Below are 23,319 nucleotides of genomic sequence, written 5' to 3'. Positions count from 1 at the left end.
TGTTCTGCAGCTTAACCTTACATAGCGACATTTCAACAAGACAGTGTTTCCTAGATCCCCACTGTTGTCTTTGTCACATGGGCATTGTAGGTGAAAGCTTCCATACAAACTTGTGAACTACCTTCCAAAAGAATCAGCTGTTGCGAGAACCTTGCAGGCATCCCATGGAGAAATACCTCAGCAACCATACTGAAGAGCACTGGGATAGTTTAAAAACAAACTTTTGAGAAAAGGAGCAGGTGTGGCAGTCAGTAGTAGTATAGCAAAGAACATAGCCTGGGTAGGAGAAAAAGAAAAAATTGAGGCTAAGTTCCGGTTAGCAGATAAAACACAAAATTGGAAAAGAATGGCTGAAAACTCATTTTATTTAAGTCCAAAAGTAGAATAAACCACCCAGATACAAAAAAAAAAAAAAAAAAAAAAAAATCAAACTATGCCTATGAGTATACTTTTGTCAAGTTAACTTATTTACTAAGCTAAAGCCAGAATATCTTCAAGACCTGCCATACTGGGAACACAAACAAGATTAAGTAAGCAAGCCCTTGTGCTACCACACAGGACACGAGACAAACCCTCCTTACACTATATATGCTGTCCCAGCTTTTACAAGCCCTTTAGCTGAAGTAAAATTTCTGTTCCTTGGGGTCTTTTAAGTCATGTGAAATAGCTCAGGACATGATTTGTGGATAAGAGGTCATCACTTCAATTGATGGTAAGATAAGGCAAGATAAATTCCCCTTATGCTTTTCAGCTTGCTGTAGCCAAGACAATGAGACACGTGGAAGGACACGGTCATGCTGAGAACTAAGAACCTTCCTCTTTTCTTGGTATCTGAGACAGCATCAGCACAGCTGTTCTCGAATGAATGAGTCTTGCTTGCTTAAAAGCCACCTTATTGATGTAGCTGAGGAAAATGTATGATCTTTTTAAAGAGGGACTTCAACATGTATAGGGTTTTACCAAGTTAATTTCAGAACTACTTTGCTCACATTCTCACACACAAATTAAAAGCCACGGAACAATAAAGCTTTGTATAGGTTTTCGGGCCACGTATTGCTGTTAATTAGTGCCAGCACAGACACTGTAGCTCAGAAACAGATTGCTTTGCACAAGCTTCCTTCAGCAGAAGGGAAAAAAATATGCCTAATTCCCACTTATTGCCAGCATAAAAGCTTAGCAAGCAGGAATGCAGACTTTGACATGAAAATATTGCTAAAAAACTATCAATATTAAAAGGAAATAAAAGCTGGGCATGATACCTGCTTAAGAACCATAAATGTTCTCTGCTGGCTATTAGGCAATTGTAACAATCTTCCCTAGCCATTTCTTTGGCTAACTACTTACACCAGTCAGATGCCACTTCAAAAACCTGAGATAAGAGGTTTGTACAGCTGCATTTTTAAAGACACCAGCACATACTGCTAGGAGCATTTCAGAACTGTGTGACACTGGACAAAACATTATGAAAATGAGTTTTCCAGCTTGACTTGCAACTGCAAGTAAAATACAATTAACACAACCTGCATTTGTAAATGCATAATAGAAATGTCATTCTTCACAAAAGAATTGGAGGTATTTTACCTATATAGCAATCTTTATTTCAAAATGGCCTTTATTACAAAAATGTAAAAATCCAGCTAAACCAGAATCATTGAGATTATTTTCCTGGACTATCAAAAGTCCATGGATCTTTGTCCCCATATCCTTTTCCTCACAACATTTTCCCCACTTCCAGTCTGATTACACAGGTGCAAATGTGCCTAAATGGCCTGGAATAGATAAATACATTGAGAAAGGCAGAGGCTGTAAAGCTAAATGCATGCAACAAGTTCTATCAGGAAGAAACCCTCAAAAATAAACATAACTGTAAAGTAGAGATAATCTGCAGGTATCCAGGGACTTGCTCAGTCATCCTTGTCTTTTGCTCCGTGTTTCAGGATGCGCGTGAATTCAATGTAGTTGAAATTCCCCTTTTTGTCGATGGGTGCCTCTCTGTACAGCTCATCCACCTCTTCATCGGTAAACCTGTCTCCCATGGTCGTCAGCAGCTCTCGCAGGTAGTCTTCCTGAATGAACCCTAGAACACAATGTAAGAGGGCATAAGGAAAAGGAGTTTTTACATTTATCTGCTAACGGATGATAATTTCTTTCTTTGAATTCCTTGTTTCAATTAAAGAGACCTACAGTCTTTGTTGCCAAATGAAAACAAAGCCATTATAGCCTATAACTATAATTGCCAAATAATTGCAAGCATTCCATCAAGCCAAGCCTCTTAGGTGCATTTGCATGGTCTCACTACTTCAAGTGAAGGCCATTTTCTGATTTGCCTGTGTTGTTTCAAAGAATATATAAATTTGCCAGTATACATATTGGACCTTCTTCCCAACAGAAGGGCTATACTCCCAGTAGTACTGAGAGCCTTTTAACAATTGTATATTTTACACAAAGGGGATCCATGTCTTGAACATTCCTAATGAAAGCCACTAAAAAAAAAAAAAAAAAGATGGAACTTGACTACTAATGTTCAAGTGCATGAAACACAGGGAAGTTTAAAATACTTCAAAGATTTTAAATTGATCTTAAACCAGTGACAAAACTCAGATTTACTAGACTGGTTGCAAAGAATAAATTTTTGGCATTGTTTATTAAACAAGCAGCCTTGTATAACTTGTGATTCCTCCTATCAGCACTCTTGTGAGTCACACACAGTTTTTCTTGTATGAATTTTCTTCTCCTTTAAGTGCAGCTTAACAGAGGGAAGGTGAATACTTGCTGACAGAAAACAAGTTCTTCATAAAGGCACAACAGCTTTGACAACAAGGATTCCCCTTACAAAAGTTGTCCTGAAGCTGAATTTTAAGTTAGGAAAAATTTAAGACCCTGGTTCCCAATCAACATCTTTTTTCCTTTCTCCTGTCTTGAAACACAGAACCAAAGTGCCAGAAGTTTGAGATTTTAAGTTTTATAGTGTTTGAAAAGCTAATTTGAGCTGCTGAGGATACATGGCATGATTTTTAGTTTGCAGAAATCAGAATTTTCAGAGTGAAAAAATTTATCACCACTTATATGAATACAAGTATTTATTGTTAGAAAAGTAAGTAGAAATAATACACGTACACTGTTATTTCACCCACGTACCTGTTGCTTCTTCATCAAAGCAAGCAAAAGCATTCCTGATGACGTCTTCCGGATCGGTGCCATTTAACTTCTCACCAAACATTGTGAGGAACATCGTGAAGTTTATGGGGCCTGGAGCCTCATTCATCATGGCATCTAGGTATTCATCCGTTGGATTCTTTCCTACAAATAAAGGGATTCATATTTGGTTCAGCTTTCAAACTAAACGAAAAAGTAATCTGATGGCATAATGCAACCCGAGACACCTCTCATAAGCTGTCCCAAACTCAGTATTTTCGTTTAACAGCACAGATTTGCTTGGCAACCATAAACAGAAGAGAAGTGACGTTACCAAGGGAGGCGAGCATATCGTGCAAGTCCTCTTTGTCAATGAAGCCATCCCTGTTCTGGTCGATCATGTTGAAGGCCTCCTTGAATTCCTGAATCTGCGACTGATCAAACATTGCAAATACGTTGGAAGTGGCACGCTGAGGGCGCTTCTTGGTGGTCTTCGTCTTTGCCCGTTTGCTAGACATGGTGGCTGTTGGTTCTAGGGAGACAGAAACATATCCAAGATTTAGCCTTATTAAATCAGATGGATATCTGATGGATATTTATCCAGAGAGATGGATAAAGGAATATCGAATTCCATGTTATAAGTAAATACCCCAAAGTACACATTTATTTTAATATTTCCTGCTACTGTTTTCTTTCATTTGGACTTCATTTGCTATTAAGCATAATGTCTTTCAGGATTCAGGGACTGGCACTGTAGGCCAATAGCAGGCTACATTAAAAAACAAATCAAATCATAGTTCTTGAAATGAAATTCACACAGCGCTTGTATTGCTGATTCAATTCTCTATTTGCATCTTCCACAAATTAAGACAACTACATACATAGCAGTTTAGGAGGCACTGTTGACCTACCACGCAGAAGGACGTGGGCTGTTACCTAGCATAGTATGTCATGGTTAAATAAATCAAGCAGGATGCTAAACTAACATTTAGGAAGGAAAAAAACAGTATTTTAGGCTCTGAATAGCATTTTGTTACAATAGCTGCTGTTAAAAGAGCAGTAGGTCTCAGGACCCAAAATGACTCTGATGAGAGCCTAATATTTTTGTGAAGATCATTGGATGGAGCTGGGGCTGGGAGTGAGATCTGCCAAAGAACTCCTGCTACAGTGCTTTCAAAGTCAACTAGAGGATTGTGTGTGTTAGAAAAAGGACACTGACGTGGTTCAAAAGCACTACATTGCAATTCTCTTACACAGTGGAACTATTACACAATACATATGCAAATGCAAGCACAGTCTCTTTTAAAATAAATTGACATAGTAGTTCTAAAAATCTGAAGATTGTTTCTTTCACATTATCAAGCTTTTAAAACATTTCTATATTCTCATAGACTCTTTATAAAGTTTCATGTATCACAAATATATTAATTTCATTGTTTCCCTTGAGCTATCAAATGAAGAAATAAACGTGGTAGTTTACATGTTATAACACTAATATAATCAGGGTAGACATGAGGCTTTCAAGTTAACTGCTTTTTAGCTGGGAAGATACATTCAGTGTTCAACTATGGTTGATGGTACAAACAGGAAAAGCTGAGTCATTCACTGAAATGCAAACACAACGACCTCAACATTGCTATTGGATCAAAGTAAGGTAGACCCTCTTTAATGCTGTTTCTAAGAGTCTTGTACACCTCTATGCTTTAGTTTTATCTAATGCAAGCAATCCATGCTGCTATAATCCTTTATTATGCCCAAATCAAATGTTATGCAAACCAGATCCCTTCCATCCTTGATTTTGAATTTTACAGGAAGCACCAAGTGTCCTGAAAGAGGACAAATTTAAGCTTCGCCTGTAGTCACAAGAATGCCAACATTTTGAAATTTACACTAAGTATTAATTTTATAACTTTAAAAAAAATTATCTGGTCAGAAGTGCAATTCTAATCAGAGCCACAGCACAGTTGTAATGGTTTCTCCGATAGTTTGCTCAAAGTTACTACATTTTCTGTTAGACTCCTGAAAAGCAAGACTGAAGTCACTAACTTGGATTCATACTCAAAAGGGAGTAAAATTAAGCTAAGTAACTCCCTTACATGGTCAATCAATTCAATATTCAGGAAAAAAGCAGTTAGGTTTTTTGTTTTTAATTAAAGGAAAGATATTTTACCTTGTTTTGTATCAGATACATGACATGCTGTACCAAGCATCTGGATCATAAAAGGATATTCCATAGTTACGTCCTTCTCGGTCTGTCTACAAAGAGCGTTACTGATTTCCCCTGCTAATTCCACACTTTTAAATGCTACGTGCATATGCAACGTTCTTCTGACGTATTAAAAAAACCATTATGTCCCGAACTAAAAATAGCCTATGAAATGCAACTGCGCATCACTCAACAACACCGAAGTTCTCTTCATTGCATTCACTAACCACAAGCTATCTGAGATGTTTGGCCTCCAACAACACTTCAACAAATAAATATGAACTCCTGACATCTAGATATTTATGAAGACAGCTGACAATAAAGGTAGTTTGCTTTCAATTTGCAGTCAAGGGTTGTGCAGTCTTTTCCTTACCTCTGTAAAAACCCTTGTGCAAGTTACTGTTAAACTCTGAATTATTGATTAAAAGTTCCACTACCCAGAATAGAGTCAAAGACTATCTGTTAATAACTGGTCCCTGAAATAATTCATACTTTTCAGGATATGGCCTATTCAAAGTAAACTAAAAAGTTGACTTTGCATGTGCTGCAAGGCAGTGCTCCGAGCAAGCCACTACCTGCACTTCTCTCAGGTATAACTGAATCCTAATCGAGAGGAGGTAACAAAAGCAGACTACTGCTGACTGTAGCTACACATGGTGGGAAGAGAGACTGTTTCTTTCTAATTCTGTTCAGAAGATTGCCGTATCAGTATATCGTACTAGAGAAGATGAAAAATTTGCCAATGTTTGCATTACTATTTTCTAAGGTTCTATCAACCAGGCTTGGGAGGCAGCCATACAGACGGCATGACTCTCACTTAAAGAGACCTGTCAGCCTGCATACAGAGAAACATTAGGTCTCACAAGACTGTAGTGCCTTTCAGCCCAAGTTTGGTGCAGCTATGCCTGAAATGGTAAAAAAACAACTGGCTGGATGGCCAGGCCAAAAGAGTTGTGTCGAAGGGAGTCAAATCCAGTTGGCGGCCGGTCACAAGTGGTGTTGCCCAGGGCTCAGTGCTGGGGCCGGTCCTGTTTAATATCTTCACTGATGATCTGGATGAGGGGATTGAGTGCACCCTCAGTCAGTTTGCAGATGACACCAAGTTGGGTGGAAGTGTCAATCTGCTGGAGGGCAGGAAGGCCCTGCAGAGGGACCTGGACAGGCTGGATCATTGGGCTGGGACTAACTGTATGAGATTCAACAAGGCTCAGTGCTGGGTCCTGCACTTGGGTCACAACAACCCCATGCAACGCTACAGGCTTGGGGAGGAGTGGCTGGAGAGCTGCCTGGCGGAAAAGGACCTGGGGATGCTGGTTGACAGCTGGCTGAATGTGAGCCAGGAGTGTGCCCAGGTGGCCAAGGCCAATGGCATCCTGGCCTGTATCAGGAACAGTGTGGCCAACAGGACCAGGGAGGTGATGGTGCCCCTGTACTCAGCACTGGTGAGGCCGCACCTCGAATACTGTGTTCAGTTTTGGGCCCCTCACTCCAAGAAGGACATCGAGGTGCTGGAGCGTGTCCAAAGAAGGGCAATGAAGTTGGTGAAGGGTCTGGAGCACAAGTGTTATGAGGAGCAGCTGAGGGAGCTGGGGTTGTTTAGCCTGGAGAAGAGGAGGCTGAGTTGGAAACCTTATTGCTCTCTACAACTGCCTGAAAGGAGGCTGTAGCAAGGTGGGGGTTGGTCTCTTCTCCCAAGTAACAAGTGATAGGACAAGAGGAAATGGTGTCAAGCTGCGCCAGGGAAGGTTTAGGTTGGATATTAAGAAAAATTCCTTCACTGAAAGGGTGGTCAAGCATTGGACCAGGCTGCCCAGGGAAGTGATGGAGTCGCCATCCCTGGAGGTATTTAAAAGACGTGTAGACATGGTGCTTAGGGACATGGTTTAGTGGTGGAGTTGGCAGTGCTAGGTTAACGGTTGGACTTGATGATCTTAAAAGGTCTTTTCCAACCTAAACGATTCTGTGATTCTATAAAATACTGCACTCAGCTCTGGAAAACTCTATTAGAAAGAGGGTGATAAATTGGAACGTGTTCAGATAAACAAGGACATCAATCAAGTTTGCCAAAGAGATCAATTTATCATGAAAAAGTTCCAAGTGTTTACACTTAGTATTATCTCTGTGTACAACAGTGAATGATGTAACGGGCAAGAACTAACCTCACTTGAGTCAAACACTGGACCCACTAATTTTATAGAAAAGAGGATTTCATCCAACAAATCCACCAGGTCATTTATTTAGAAAAAAAAAAATCATGCTTTTATAATTGATATAGGGTAAGTATAGGATGAAAATAGAAGAATTTCAGTAGATAAAAAAATGGAAATACTTCACATTAGATAGCACAAGTCACAACAGGCAGGTTTAGTCTGTTGTTTAATACTATGATGCACTGAATGGTCTGGGCCTTCGTTTGGAAACCATTCAAGAAACTTCTAAAGTAAGATCTTGCCTGTGAGACTTATCGTAAGATATTTCCAAAAACATAGCCTTTATTTATGAAAATTTTCACATATTGAAAAAATTTATAAATTGCACCCAGTGGACTAGAGAGGTAGTAATAGCACTGTGCCACTCTGCACTGCTTGTACATGTACATTCATTTGCTTAGTCAAGTAATAGCAATGGATGTCATTCGGAAGCACAGAAAGTCATCTTATGCTCCTTACCTCTGGGAAAAAGCTACTCCCTAGAAGGAGACAAAATTGAGCAACAAAAGAGCTTGAGCCGGACAATAAAACAGGAAACTTTACAAGCCACTAACAGTGGCGCGAGTCTACATAAAATTCAGCACTGAATATTTTAACACTACCAATTATTTGGGAACATTATTAAACTAAGATATAATGGCCGCCTTCTCTTAAATCATCGAATTCAGAAGTCAGCCTCAAAACTAAATCCCAAGTTCTGTCCACGTCACCAATTACAGCATCAGGTACCACCACCCGTCCATCACAGTCTGGGTGGTAGCAGGAGGAGATGACAAGACCAAGGCACTCCAGCAGACCTGTGGCAAAGCTCGATAAAGAGCAGATTACACTTCGGGGGGGGGGGGGGGGGGGGGGGAGAAAAACACACCCTATGCAATCTCACCTAGTCTTGAAAGCCAGCTTAATACACTCCTCATTAACAAGTTTTCCTAAGCCCTTCTACAGGAGTCAAACCTGCCTCAAAACCTCGTTTTTGTGACTGAACAAAGCCTCCTCCTGCAAGTCAGAGAGTGGAAACCACTACGAGCTGTCCCCAATAGCTTTGTCGTGGCCATAATTATTTCAAAACGTAATCAGCTAAGGACAGAGTCAGGACCTCTCCTGCTATCTCAACCCCTTCCAGCTGCAGGGGCTTTCGGACTGGCTCTTCCCCTGCCCTAACCATGGCGAGGAAAGGGCCGGAGAGGGTCGATGCGGCCGGAAGGCGGCCGCTCCCTCCTTCCCTCCCTCCCTCCCTCCCGGCTGCCGGTGCCCGCGGCAGCGGCCCACCGCCCGGCTGGCAGGGCAGGCCGGCCCGCGGACCACCGCCAAGGCGGGGTCCCGCAGGCTCCAGCCCCGGCCGTGCAGGGCGGCTCCCCGCTGACAGCCGCGGCCAGCGCCCCGCTGAGGGAGAGCCGCGGGGCCCGCGCCGCGCACGGCTCCAGCCGGGCCCGGCAGCGGCGAGGCGGGGCCGAGGGGGGCTGCCCCCGCGGCGGGTGATGCCGCAAACGACCCCCGGCCCGGCTCCTCGGGCAGCCCGGCCCGGCCGCGCCCCTCACCTCCCCCCGGCTGCCGACCCCGCGGGCGGTCACCGTCGCCGAGGCCCCCTCCGAGCGCTGGCGGCGGCCCCGCCTCACCTGGCGGCTGCGGGTCCTCGTCCGAGCGCGGCGGGCGGCGGCGGCGGCAGCGACAACGGCACTTCCGGGGAGCGAGCGGCCGCCGCCCCGCCGGCGCAGAGGAAGGAAGGCGTGGGCGAGACCATCCGCGCGGAGAGGCGGGGGGGAGAGGTGGCGGGGAGGCTCGTCGCTTCGGCGGCGAGGCGGCACACACCGCGCACGGGCGTGTCCCGACGGCGACTGTGGGTTTCTCGCTTCCTCTCAGGGGTCTCTACCCCCGTCAGGAGGATGAGGCCAAGGCCCCGGGCTCGGGCTCGGTCCCTGTCCCGTTCCCCCCACCCGGAGGAGAGGAGCGTTGGTACAGCGCGGTGCCGTCACCGCATTCCAGGGGCGGGGGGCGGAGGCAGCGCCGCGTCTGCCCTTGTAAGGCAACGGCGGGAGTTTCCTGCTCGCCCGGCTCGCGGCGACGGGCGGGGCGGGGCCTTACCTCCTCGCCCCGCCCCGCCCCGCCCCGCCCCGCCGCCGGGCGCGGTTCCCGCGGGCCGGCTTTACCCCCCCGCTCGCCGGGCCCAGGCTCCCCGCGGGCCGCCCGTCCCTCCCGCCTTCCTGCGCCTCACACCGGCCGCAAAACTGCCCTTCCCAACGGCCCGTGCCGCCCCTGCGAGGGGCTCTCTGTAATTAGAGTTACAACGGCCTCATAAAGCGCCGCAGGCCTCCGCGGTTCCCGTTTTCTGACAGAAAACTAAATCGCGTTCCCTGTTGTCATTGAATATCCAGGACAGCGTGGTGGTGCGGGGGAGCCCGTAACCAAGCCAATAAAACGTAAAAATACATGTTATTACGCCGTCATGTGCTCTTAGGAGGCGGTATGTTGTGACAACATTAAGGCCCTGCAGAGGGACCTGGACAGGCTGGGTCGTTGGGCCGGGGCCAACTGTATGAGGTTCAACAAGGCTCAGTGCCGGGTCCTGCGCTTGGGTCACAACAACCCCATGCAACGCTACAGGCTGGGGGAGGAGTGGCTGGAGAGCTGCCTGGTGGAAAAGGACCTGGGGGTGTTGGTTGACAGCCGCCTGAACATGAGGCAGCAGTGTGCCCAGGTGGCCAAGAAGGCCAATGGCATCCTGGCTTGTATCAGGAATAGCGTGGCCAGCAGGACCAGGGAGGTGATGGTGCCCCTGTACTTGGCACTGGTGAGGCCGCACCTCGAGTACTGTGTTCAGTTTTGGGCCCCTCGCTACCAGAAGGACATCGAGGTGGTGGAGCGTGTCCAGAGGAGGGCAACGAAGCTGGTGAAGGGTCTAGAGCACAAGTCTTATGAGGAGCGGCTGAGGGAGCTGGGGTTGTTTAGCCTGGAGAAGAGGAGGCTGAGGGGAGACCTTATTGCTCTCTACAACTACCTGAAAGGAGGCTGTAGCGAGGTGGGGGTCGGTCTCTTCTCCCTAGTAACAAGCGATAGGACAAGAGGAAACGGCCTGAAGCTGCACGAGGGGAGGTTTAGGTTGGATATTAGGAAAAACTTCTTCACCGAAAGGGTAGTGAGGCACTGGACCAGGCTGCCCAGGGAAGTGATGGAGTCCCCATCCCTGGAGGTATTTAAAAGACGTGTAGACACGGTGCTTAGGGCCATGGTTTAGTGGTGGAGATGTCAGTTAACAGTTGGACTTGATGATCTTAGGGGTGTTTTCCAACCTAAACGATTCTGTGATTCTATGAAGTATAGCTGGAGCTGATACATCTGGAGCACTGTTTTTAACAAGTTAATTACTTGTCTGTCTTGGGTTCAGAGACAACAAGTAAGGTGGTGTATCTGGCCTGGTTTCCTAAGTAGAATGGCTTATGCTAGTTTGTTGTCCGTATGTCATCCCCTCTTGGAATAATTTTTACCCGCCTTGGCCAATGCCAGCAGGTGTAACAGGTGGCCAGGGGGCTCAGGTATACCCAATTCTCACATGGTTTATGAAAACAGTGAGAGATTACCCGTATTTCTGACTTTATTGAGGGAAATAAACTGAACCGCGTCACCGGGAGGTGCAGCAGCCAGGCCGTGCCCCCCAGGGGCTCCCCTGGCCGGGGCAGAGAGGAGGGCTGGGGGGGGAGACCGGGGCTCTGGGGGAGCATCTCCCCCGCTCAGCTGCTCAGCGCCTGCTGAGGCACTAAAAACCGCTTGCACGGCTTTCCCTGTCGCTGGTGCTGCTGGCGGTATTTTTTATTTACAGGGAAGCACGGTGGTTTCTGTCACGTCTCCCGCGTTTCTCTGCTGGGCTGGCGGGATGCTGCAGGCCGCCCGCTTGGGATGAGTCTTCTGCATCGCAATGGGCAGTGCCTGACCCCGAGCGGACGCGTTTCTGTCGCAGAGCGACTGTGCCGTGGGAGCTGAGACCACCTTTCCTCTCGTCATCCAGAAATGGGTCGTTCCTCGTGCCGCATACGAAACTCGTGCCTGTTCTGAACCACTTTTTTCCATCTGTTTCTTATGGTTCTAGAGTCCAATACTTGTACTGCTGGAGTCAGTGGCAAAATTGACATGTAATTTAGCAGAGTTAGCCTTGATAAGAGCAGGAAGGGAAATGTTTATCTACATTAGAGGTTGTATTTTTATCCAACAATGAAATGAGTAATATTGGATAACAAATGATTTCCTAATTTTTTCCTTCAAAACTTGATACAATATTAAGTCAATGATTTATAAGTATACTTATTTCAATGACCTATTAAAAAATAAATTTTTTAGCTTACCCAAAATTTAAATAGTGAAAAATGTACAAATAAAAGAACAATCAAAGGCTAAAATGTGAATAATGAATATGTAGGAGGACCTGTCAGAATAAGCCTTCATACCTGGGATGTGTGTCTGAAGTGTCTGGGTATGAGTAGCTGCCAGGTTTAATGTTTAACACAATGAGCAATACTTAATATATTGACTAACCATGGAGGACTTCAGCCTATACTCTAAATCACTATAGCCGAGTTTACCTTATTGCCCATTGACCTTTCACAAGATTTTTCTCTGAATCATTTCTTCATAGGAAAAGGTGTGCAACCTTTTATTTAGAGAAGCGGGGAGAAATTTAGAGACTCACTAGATTTCAGCCATCTTTAAGAAATACAGATGGCAGTAATATTGATTCATGAAGAGCAATCCTGTTTCCAGAAAAAATAATTAACCAGTTATAGAAAAGATACACGATTCATTTGTAACGTTCTTCTTCATTAGCTCTCATTAAACTTCTTTAGACAGTATACAAGCATCATGAGTTCCACCTTACAGGTGGTGAAACTGAAGCACAGGTGGGCTAAACAACCAGCGATACATAAAGGCTGCAGGTGGGAATGTAAAAGGATATTCAATAAGTAGTTTTGGAGTCTACCTTCAATGGGATTTAGAAGCTTGCACACTTCCAAAAAGCCTATGAACTTCCGATCTTTGGACAACTAAATAACTTTAATATCTACTTTAAAGTGACCTAACTGCTGCTTCCTCAGAGGCCAGAGGTCTCTAAAGAAATTTTTCAAGGCTGCTTGTAAACTCAGTCTTGAATACACACTAGACTTAGGCTAATCTTTCTGGGTTCTTGTCTGTTTTGTATGCATAGATAGCCTCATTGCAGCAAATACACTATTAATGGAGCGAACAGGCTCCTCTCTTGGCTCACAGGCAATCTGCATGGGAACTCCTCTGTGGTGGCTTGTTTGGGGAAGGGTCTGCCTTCCTGGGCTTGCCTGGTCACTGGCATCTGCTTGCATCTGCCATGTATTTTCACGCTCCACTGCCATAAGGATCTCCACTGCTGCTTTTTATATACTTTTGGGGAACTTCTCACTCTCAATAATACCTTATTCTGCATGTAGATTGGTATTTTCCACATACATGCAACATGATTCCCCTCCATGGAAATGATCATATTGCAATCCAGGCAGCCTAAAATGAATTATATCAATTTACCAAGAAGAGTCTGCAGCCAGCAAAATCCTGGCCATGTGGAAGTAAAGGGCCAGAATGTCACAGCTCTTCATCAGTGTGTCTTCTCTGTGAGGATGTATTTTACTGGGAGAAGCATATTTTAATGAACCGCATACTTTAATGAAGCTCATGCTTTATTAAAAAAAAAAAACCAAACAACTTAGTGGGACCTAGAGCGTTCAAAGAAACCAAAGCTGAGCACTGTCCTCAAGTAGATGATTTACCTACTCTAACCATATGTCAAATCTAGCAATTTTTCTAATGCTTTTCAAATGTTTTATTATCTTTGTCTAGAAATGAAACAATTACCAAAGTAGTTAAATAATAACAATAACAAAAATTATAAAAATAATAACAATAACAACAACAACAATAATAATAATAGCAACAATAGCTTAATACATTTGCAACAAAGTTCAAGAGAATATATTATTTTATGGTCTTCAGTTATGTAAACAATAATATAGTCAGACTATTATATAAAATAAACCAAGGAAGCCGGGCTATAGTTACATTCTGGGAATCACCAATACTGACAGTCAGGAAAGGAACATGCTCTCACTCGTTACCAATTCTAGCAATCAACGCACATCTTCCGCACTACAGTGAATAATATGAGTTTACTTAAACAGTGCAGCTCCAGCTGGTAGCAGGAGGGGGAAGGCAGGTGCCACGCTGCGGGGCTGGCAGTGCCGTTCCTAGGGCATTCCTCGGATGGGGCACGGCCCTGCGCCTCACCAACCCGTGAAGATGTGCCTGTGGAGAAGTCAGAGGTGCTGCCGCTTGCTTGCTCTGCGCAGGCTGAGCCGCTTTATCCTTATTGTCTGTTTGCTTCTCACACAACTCGGATCTCCCACTCGCAGCTGAAGTAAAGAAATGTTTTTGAAAATGCAAAGTGGCATCAATACGCTTGAGAACAAACCAAGCAAAAGCGCCGTCTGAGCCGAGCTGCCGTTCTCCCACAGCATGAGGCCATGAGCAACAGCGTGTGGAAGAGAAATGACCAAAGTGTCTGAAGCGTTAAAAAAGAGCGCTTTGGTGGGCTGTCCATAGCAAACAGCTGGGTCTATGTAGTGAGTTAGTCCTCCGGTATGGCTGAACAGCAAGTAACTACAAAGTACTGATTAAAAATAAAGTTACCTTTGATTACAGTATGCTGGATGACATCAGATCTTATATTTATCTTTCTTGCTCTTTCCAGAGACTTCTATCTGGTCCATTACTTTTTTCCCAGGCCACATTACTTTTTTCCCAGACATGATCAGTGTCACAGGACTGTTTTTAGTTTGAACATCTCTGCAATGTTCTTTTCTTTTTAATCTTGCAAACGCATCTCTCTTTCACTTTGCGCTGCTGGATTATGCGTGAAGCAGATCTGCCCTTTCATTCTGGGACAAAACCTGGTTCTAATGTTGCAGGCAAGGAGTCCAGCCACGCACTGGGCATTGCAAGCACTGGAAATAAAAGGAATAAAAGGTCCGTCCATCCTCTCGGCCCGTTCTGCCCTGTGACAACTTCTGTCACACCTTACTGACCTGTGGGCGGGTTACGCAGGTTGTGCAGGAGTTGGGGGTGCACAAACCCCATCTGGATTAAATAGCTCTTATGATTATGCCGTGCTCCAGGAGGAAGACGTCTGTTTTATTTACAGCAGGGCTCTGCTACTTTTCCACACTGTCCTTACAAAGCCCGGGACAGAGACTCCATCCCCATCGGGGGCCCCGCGGCAGGACAGACGCCGTCCGCCTGGGCTCGGAGTCCATCCTCCCGGCAGCTCCCTCCTCGCCCCGCTGCCAGCAGCCCGCACCGGAGCCCTGCTGCTGCCTGCTTTCAGGCTCTGGGGAGGCCGAGGGTGATTTACTCATCTTGGTTTCTAAACCTGACCTTGAGCTGGGCACGCCTGCGTCCCCGCAAGCCGCCGGCCCGGCGGGCGGTCCCGTACCGGCCGCCGCCAGCGAGGGGAGCTCCTCATTTGGGCGGGAACCGGGAGGCCGGCGGCGTCCGGCACCGCCACCGGCAGGAGAGGGCGCTGTAAAACGACATTGAATCGATTTGGGGCTAAATCCTGCTGTGGCCGGGAAAAGGAAGGGGTAAGACCCGGCACGAGCCGCGGGGGGACGCTTGGGGTGCTTCCGAGTCCCTCAAATGCCGGTAGCGAGCGTCTGCCCGCCTCCGGCGAGAGCAATTGCTGGACATTTTACAAAATGGCGGTCTGCCTTGCTGTAGGAGCCCCTCTTTGCTCTGCCTCGCTGCTGTTAATCGCTTTTTCCCGACCACCAGAAAGACGCAGAAGTGTCTCCGAGCTCTGGTTGCTTCAGAAGCTTTCCTGAGAGCTCGGTTTATCACAGCTGTTAAAGCTCTGTGAAACCTGACGTCACAGTTTCACCTGTGATGAAACGCTGAGCAGTCTCTGGTTTCGATGCAGGTTGGGAATCGGTGTTTATTTTATGAAAATCGCAAATATTTTTTTGTGGTTGGAAAGCATTTTGGCTTACAGTATTGCAATCAAAGTTGCAAATGCAGTAAGAAGTACAATATCATAGTAATCAACAACACCTACGGTAAATATGTTTTCTGCTTGCATACACAAAATTAGTCTCCTTGTTTTCAGCCGTTACCTGTGTGAGCGTGATGAGCCAGAGCTGACCTACCGCTGGAATGAGGTTTGCCAATTTTCCTCTGAATCTGGATTGAATTTAGAACAGGCCAAAAGGAAATTTTGAATAAATCTGGGTTGAATAAAATATCCAAGTGCTTGGAAAGTATATGAAAACAAATATTCTAGAGTAGACCAAGAGCTGGAAAAAATGAGGTCTGGGGTGAGTTTCATTCAAACCTGAAAGCCAATGGAGAGCTCATAGTTTATGAATCCTTTTCGGTGAGAATTGATGAAATAAGCACATGGACAGAAGTGAACAAGCAAATAAATTACAATGAAAAAATGAGCAAATGAACACAGCAAATTAAACCCAGCTTCACAAAGCTCTAGGTACACTGTCCTTCTCTAGCCATGCTTCCTAGTTCAGGTCTACCTGGATAGCCCACAGGAACATGTTAATTTTCATGTTAGGATTAAGAACATGTTCTCTCCCTTGTGTAGTATAGGAAAACTAATGAGGACTTAATGAGGACTGTGAAAAATTGATGAAAGACATAAATGCTTTTAAAATCAAATATTTTGAAATTTTCCTATTTGTAAGCCTATCCCACTGAACATTATCTGGACGTTCTTTTTGCACCCAGGACTCCACTGGCTCCCTGTTGCCAGCTATGGAAGGAAATACAATTTTTTCTGTTGTTGACCTGGGAAGATGTCTCAAAAGCCCTTGTTTAGAGAGCTGTCTTTTGTGCTTTATAAAAGGAAATCTTACTTTAAAAAAACAAATATTAAGTCTCTGGCCATTTTACACACGAAAGCAGCCTTGAGACCAGAAACCAGACGATAAGGTGAAATGGCATGTGTAACTTGACTCAACTTCTGCAACTGAAAGTGAGGATAAGGGAGAGCATAGTCATTTTCCAGATGCTCCACCCAAAACTGTAATCTGACCCGTGGCTCTGGAGTGATAATAGTGAACAGGAGCTGATTGCAAATGGTAGTGGGAATCAAAAACCCTGTTTTGCAGTCTCTCTAGATATTCACATTTTAAAGGTAGTCTTTTTGTAAGTGTCTCATATTGCAGAACAGCTGCTGATGGACCATGCTCCCCTATGACTGCACCCCAAAAAGGCTTCCTTGGGGTATCTGACAGATGTAATCAGATCATTTTTTCCCTTTTCCTCTACTTGTACCGATTTCGAGGAAGAGAAAAGGACAAGCAAGGACAAGCTCCCACCTTTCCAACTGGAAATTTTGAAGCCCTCATCCAGCCCTTTTCCCACCGGACTCCGCTTGCCCAGCCCTCGCTGCTTTCTCTGGAGCAGCTGCTGGGGAAACACAGGACTCTGGCTTCCTTGCTGCAGGTTGGGTTTCCCACTGCTCCCGCGCCCTCCTGGAGAGGGACCCCCCTTCCAGGGCAGGCAGCGCGTGCACGAGACCAGGCACTGCTCACTTGAGCTTTGCCGGCAGGCAGACTTGTTCCCTTATTCATTAACAACCCGGCAACAAAAAAAAAATTAATGGCTCCACCAGGAATTTCTGGAGCTCATCAGCAGCTGTTGTTAACCCTCTAGCAGTCATTATGCAGCTGCACTTGGTCACGAGTCCCTGCTGGTGTTAGCAGAGGGAAGGGACGTACTCTGTATTTACTCTGCCAGCTAGTGTAACAGTCCCTAGAGAGCTATAACGAAAGAGTAAAATTTTACACAGGTGCAGGAGGATAAGCAGAAAATCAGCCCTGCATCAGGAAGCCACTAATACCTTTTGCAGGGCTGTTATCAGACGTGCCCCACGCTTACAGCCGTGGGCTGAGGATTCAGCTGCCTGCCCGCGATTGCTGTCAGAGCAGCACACACCCTTCCACTCTGAAACCCCAAACACATGACTTTTTTGTTGATGGGAAGAGTGTAAAGTACTGTGGTATGCTTAATAAGTTAACATTTTTTCTGTAGGCAAAACGAGAGAAATCTGATATTGGCTGAAAAATGTTCATTGTGTATTTTATTTTAATGATGCTTTCAGACCTGCAGAAGTAATGATAAATAAATGTATTAAAAATTTCAAGGTGTCTCTGAATGGCTTGACGAAAACTGTTTCTACATCATATATAGATAAATACAAGAAAACACTGGCAAAAATCTTTAAGAATAATATGTTTCTGGCCCAAAAATATTGCTGTTTTCCCCCAGTGTGGATTAATTGCACAGATTTTTCCCAAAATCCCATTGGAATCTGAAACTTTCAAGAAGTTCAGCCTCTGCAAGTTAAGTAACCTAAAACTTTAATTCATAAAACCACAGAATGTGAAAATAGGCTTGAACTATTCAGTTTGATCTCTCCCTTGTAGCTAACTTTAATTTTCTTTGGCCTTTGGCCAGAGCTAAAGCGATGTTTAAATAATCCTTTTTGCAAGAGCAAATACAGTAACTGTGGCTAAACTTCAAAGAACTGCCAGGAGGTGATAAATGGTCAACAGATGGGCTCAAATTTGGACCATCTCATAGAAAATAAGACACATCTAGTGGCCAAATGCTTTCCCTCTGTTTTTGCATGTGACTATAAATAGTAAACAAAGATATGCCCTGTATTTTCTGCGGTCCACATTTAGTGCTTGGGTTGGTATCAGCTTTATAACACAGTGAATGATATGAACTCCAGACTCCACACTCTTCTAACTTTATCTAGTAACTTTGAGTGTTGTGGGTCTGTATCACTGTTCTAATTATTCCTACAAAGATTATGCTGTTATCTGTAAGAATGTTTCTAATTAATCCAAAGACTGTATGTATATAGAGATAATAATTCTAGAGGCTATCTTCCTTCCACTGTTTTTCTCATGATAGATATAAAGATTAGGAATCGTATCCGTTGGGGTTAGCAGTGTAGTGGGCGATGCAGAGCGGCATCTCTTGCGATAAAGAGATTTTGTTGCAATTATGTTAGCAGGCTTTTTAGGATCACGTACAGTGCGTGCCTATCCATGAAGAGTACAGCCCTCTGTGTGTAGTTCTCTGAATTACTCATCTAGTCTGTTTTAATACACAGGGGATGAGTGCTGGAGGAATTATTATTATGTGAAGTTCAAAAGCAGAAAGTACCTGGGCAAAAGAGACTTTTCTGCCCCATTGCCAGCTCACTAGCAGCAACAGTGAGGTCAAGTAATAAGGGCATATGCAGACAAAGATTTTTATAATACACTTATCAACAATTTAGAGACTCACAGAGACGAAACTCAGGATGCGGGTATCTCTTCAGCTTCTTGAACTGGAGACAGCTAATGTTAATCACAAAAGAAGTGTATATAAGGACACCAGAATGAAAGACATTCTGTGACAAAAACGCAGGATTATTAATGCCAGATCCCCGGCAGGTTTCAAATGGCTGCCAAGCTGCCTCTGTGGCATGTTTACTAGGTGAGCAGGAGAAATACAAGCAGAGCAAGGAGACCACCAGCCTTCCAGTTGTTGCAGAGAATTAGGTTGCAACATCTTCCTTGGCCAGCGAAGTTAATACTGGCACTAAGGAGGGGTGGACCTGCTCTACTGAACAAACTCTAAGAGGAACCGTTTTCAGAATAAGATGTAGCTATGCAGCAGCAAAGTGATCATGACTCAAAAGCTTTAAATACTAAATAGTTTGCAAATGCACTTTGGAAATAGATCTCCATTTAATTGTGCTACAGGAAAAGGAGAAAAAAAAAGAAAGGAAAAGTTACAAAGCCAGTTATGTGGCAGGATTTTAATGTTTGCAAATTTGACTTGGATGACTGGAGGTTGAAATGCATTTCCAGCACTATATTCTCTGGTCAGTCTTGCACATATTTGGCTCCTACATCGTAGCTCCTTGTCGCCTTCCACCCCCATGGGCAGACTGGAAAGACAGACATCACAGCATAAAAAAGGCAGGGAAAGGATAACCCCCGTGTGCCTGGACTCTACCGGAGCCATTCCCTGAGACTGTGTTCAGATTTGGCAGCCCTACATCTGCCTGCTCAAGTTGTGATAATGTTGAATGAATCGTTAGTTCCCCATGAACTCTTAAGTCCACCATTATAAAAAGCTGGCTATTAATTCAGTGTATATGCAACTCACCTAGTGAGTGCTTTTCACAAACTTCTTGAATACTACGTCTTGCATAGTAATGCTTTAACGTATAGTCTTTCTTCCTTGAAGTATTTTGGGATTCTTAAGATGTGTCTTTCCCAGGTAATTGCTTCTCCTAGGTTAAATTATTTGAATTCCAAAATCAATTTGACATTACAAGCTTGTTTTAAGAACTTGCGCTGAGAAGGGACTGAAACTACAGAGTTTTGTGAATTGTACAGTTGGTTTCTGTTTGCTCATTACTTATTTTCAGTGAAATAATATTAGGTTTGTATCTGACACTTGGAAAGAAAAACTAAAGAACAAATAAGGCATTGCTGTGTTTGCTAGAGATTGTGAATATCAGTAGTGCTTTCAGCAGTTTTCACTGATCTATGCAAATAACCGTGTGGTTGATTAGCTAGTCTGAGCTTACGTTCAGAATACTGATCTATTATTTGTACACGTAATTCGGAGATGCAGTGCTCTGAAAATTAATGTTATTCAGCAATTTTAATGAGTGGATTCAAATTTTAAAATGCATATCCTTGCCACAGCTCCGTGTTCTCACAGCTCGCAATATCTGTACAACTCAGTGCTTTCAGTGCTAAGCAAGGTAAATACAGATTGCTTGTCTCTAACACTGATGACTTATCAGTGGCTTTCCCTTGCCAGTGTCCAGCATGAAGAAGTTAATCTTCCTTCATATGGGTCATTAAACTCCTGAAACCACTTCAGCTTCCGTGGATTGGTATGCAGCTCTTTCAGAACATACGGAAAGATTATTTTCTTCTTCTCAGGTCCACATCCTTTATCTGGACATGCAGCTGAAGACCTAACCACGTTTCTGGACTTCATATGCTTGCTCGTACTAAATGTCTGTAGCTCTGTGAGCCCTCATGACAATCTAGCAGTGATGCAGCTCTAACCCTTCCTGGAGCTACGTCCAGAGATCATCTAGATGTCAAGGTTTGCCTTCTTAGGAGAAACCTCCTCTCTGGTGGTAGCACCCAGCTGACCGTAGGGAAACCTGTTCTTCTGAGAGGCTTTCACCAGCTGCATCCCTTCAAATGCTCCCAGCCCAATGACTTGAGCTCTGCCACTGATTTTCCAGGGTAAGGGAAAGCTCAGAAAGCATGAAATAGGAACATAGAATGTGAGATGGAAAACTGGCCAAGCAGGTTGCTATGTAAAAGTACCCTTGAAATCGTCTTTAGAGCCTGCCACTGTCGAAAGTCAGCCCTTGGGTTGAAGAAAAGCTTTGCATCCACAGGTAGATACTGGAAACTTGTGCAATGGAGCAAAATTGCTTTGCTTTGTGCCATTGATAAATTGCTGGCTTCAGGAATTACTTTGGTCGTAACAGACCTGAACCGGTAACAACAGTAAAATACAGAACTGTTTAAACTGCAGAGATTTTTAAAACAAAGCTGTCATCAGACCTCCAAATGGTCTGTTGTTATTGTTCTGCAGCTTTCAGAATGCTGGCAACCTGTGTGCATTGGGGTCATCTGGAGGAGTTCAAACACCAGACTGCAGAGCTAGCAACATGTCACAGTTTTTAAAAAATGCAAACAAAGAATCAAACTATGATTCTGGAGGGGAACCCCCAAATTTGTGAGCATCTATGGATGATGCTCCTGTCTCTCAGCTGTTAGAATAGTCAAGGGCTAGGACACGTTGCTCAGGGAGATTGGGCAGTCTCCATCACTGGACATTTTCAAGACCCAACTCAACAAAGCCATGGACGATCTCATCGCTGAATCTCATAGCTAACCCTGGTTCGGGCCGGAGGTTCGACAAGAGACCTCCCAGGTCTCTTCCAACCTGAATTATTTTGTGATTCTGCAATTCTTATTGTAGATCCAAATTGCTATTCAGATGTGCTTTACTGTAAACTAATTATTAAAAATTATTAGCTGGACTAGTTTTATGGTACCCTGAGATGGAAAAGATCATGCAAATTTCTACAAATGTAAGGTTAATTAGAAATAATGGCCAATAGAGAGATCACACTACAATGATGGGACACTTGTCCTCTGTCTAGCACCAGCAATCTTACCTTACAAAAATATATGACCAATTTCTGAAGTCCTTCACTTACACAGAGGCTTAATTTTTTCTGGGAGATTTTTCTCTGCTTAAGATCAGTAATGACTTTCTTAGCAATTGAATATTATTCCAAGTGTGTAAATGCAATACAATAAAAGTAATAACCACTCTCTTATTTTACTTCAGACTTGCAAAACAATCACAGTAGCTTAAAAGGCTGCTCTTATACTGCTGCATGCAATTCAGGCTCATTAGAGAGAAATGTGATTGAAAACCACAACTGAAGTAGAGCTAGATTTAAAAATTTTGCTGCTGGTGCATTGTTTTAAATAGTAATTCCCTCTGGTGTAAGGAAAATTTAGCAATCAGTGTTTTGTGCAGTCAAGCAATACTAAGATCCTGTGAAGAGAAAAATACTCAGGGGAAAGAGAGGAAAAAGAGAAGAAAGTAAAGGAAGAGCACAGAATAACAAGACAAAAAGTTCTATAAAAAAGAAGGAATATGAACCAAAGTCTTCTGATTCTTATGCCGTGGGTAGCATGCAGTGGTGGTGGTTAAAGACTGGGAAAATTTCCCAGATTCCTGTGGTTTGGTAAGGGGAGCAGTACCAAATTACCAAGTTGGCCAGCAAAATGGGGGTGTTTTGCCACAGTCATTGGGTGAGTTTGTTTTCTTGGGCTTCAGAAAAGAACGGGAAGTTAATCACATTCTCGAGGTTCGTTTTTTTATCTGGTGCTGAGAATGTTTTTGTCTCAGCCTACTAGCAACACTTGACAGTTACACATCTGTGAGCGCCTCCAGGAGGGTTTCTCCAGCTCATGTTTACTTAGTACTTTAGAAAAGCCAGTGGCTGCAAGAACAGGACCCACAGGCATGGAGAAAATCAGTTTTTCCTTTTGCAAACCATTATATTGCAGCTGGGTTTTCTTTCAGATTCCACATGAAATTATTTTCTTTGTCTGCTAGACTGATCTTTGATGGTTTTGAATAAAAGACTTTTTAAAATAAAAATTATTTAAAATAAGTTTCATTTATATTTGCAGTCTTCCTGCCCGTTTTCAAATATGGCAAGAATATAATACTTTATGGGCCAAAATTCAGAAATTCTTTATTTAAAAATTCATAAAATGGGTAAAAAAAAAAAAACAAAAACCAACTGTTCTTTCAAATGGAAAGAGGTCCAATTTAAAACATAGAGTGAATTCCAGTTTAGCTGAGATGGTCATGACAGGTATACATGGAAAAGTTTTGACATAAGAAAATAAGAACTGATGAAAAATCCAGGCTCATAAATGAAAGTTAAATGAACCAATATTTAAAATATAAAACAACTGGGAGATGTGAGATACAATATCTTAAATCTAAAATGGTGATTCTTTTGAAAGCACATCAGCATGTTGAAGAGTTCTGACAAATGGCTTTGCACGGGAAGCTTGAATCTTATATCTCTCCAGCTCCCACAGCTCTGCTGTGATT

The 23,319-nt window shown here is 43.8% G+C and overlaps 1 protein-coding gene across 3 annotated transcripts in view; it reads right to left on the bottom strand.

Annotated features, from left to right (window-relative positions):
- Positions 1 to 347: 347 nt before the first annotated feature.
- The window catches only part of LOC309588909 (myosin regulatory light chain 2, smooth muscle minor isoform), a 206,085-nt gene continuing 183,113 nt past the window's right edge, over positions 348 to 23,319 (bottom strand). Inside the window, exons 2-5 of one of the 3 annotated variants that reach the window (XM_082308719.1) lie at positions 9,168 to 9,201; positions 3,470 to 3,667; positions 3,139 to 3,300; positions 348 to 2,077 (exon numbers count right to left, since the gene is read on the bottom strand). In XM_082308719.1, coding sequence (XP_082164845.1) covers positions 1,905 to 2,077; positions 3,139 to 3,300; positions 3,470 to 3,653 — 519 coding nt within the window. In that variant the 5' untranslated portion in view covers positions 3,654 to 3,667; positions 9,168 to 9,201 and the 3' untranslated portion in view covers positions 348 to 1,904. Of the gene's footprint in view, positions 2,078 to 3,138; positions 3,301 to 3,469; positions 3,668 to 9,089; positions 9,393 to 23,319 lie in introns of those variants that run through there. The other 2 variants (XM_082308720.1, XM_082308718.1) reach the window with 2 other exon arrangements.

This window comes from Platalea leucorodia (genome assembly GCF_965183815.1).
Source record: "Platalea leucorodia genome assembly, chromosome: 1".
NCBI classification, from domain to species: domain Eukaryota; kingdom Metazoa; phylum Chordata; class Aves; order Pelecaniformes; family Threskiornithidae; genus Platalea; species Platalea leucorodia.
Note: the sequence above shows the minus strand (reverse complement) of the source record. Positions and strands in the feature narration are given on the sequence as shown.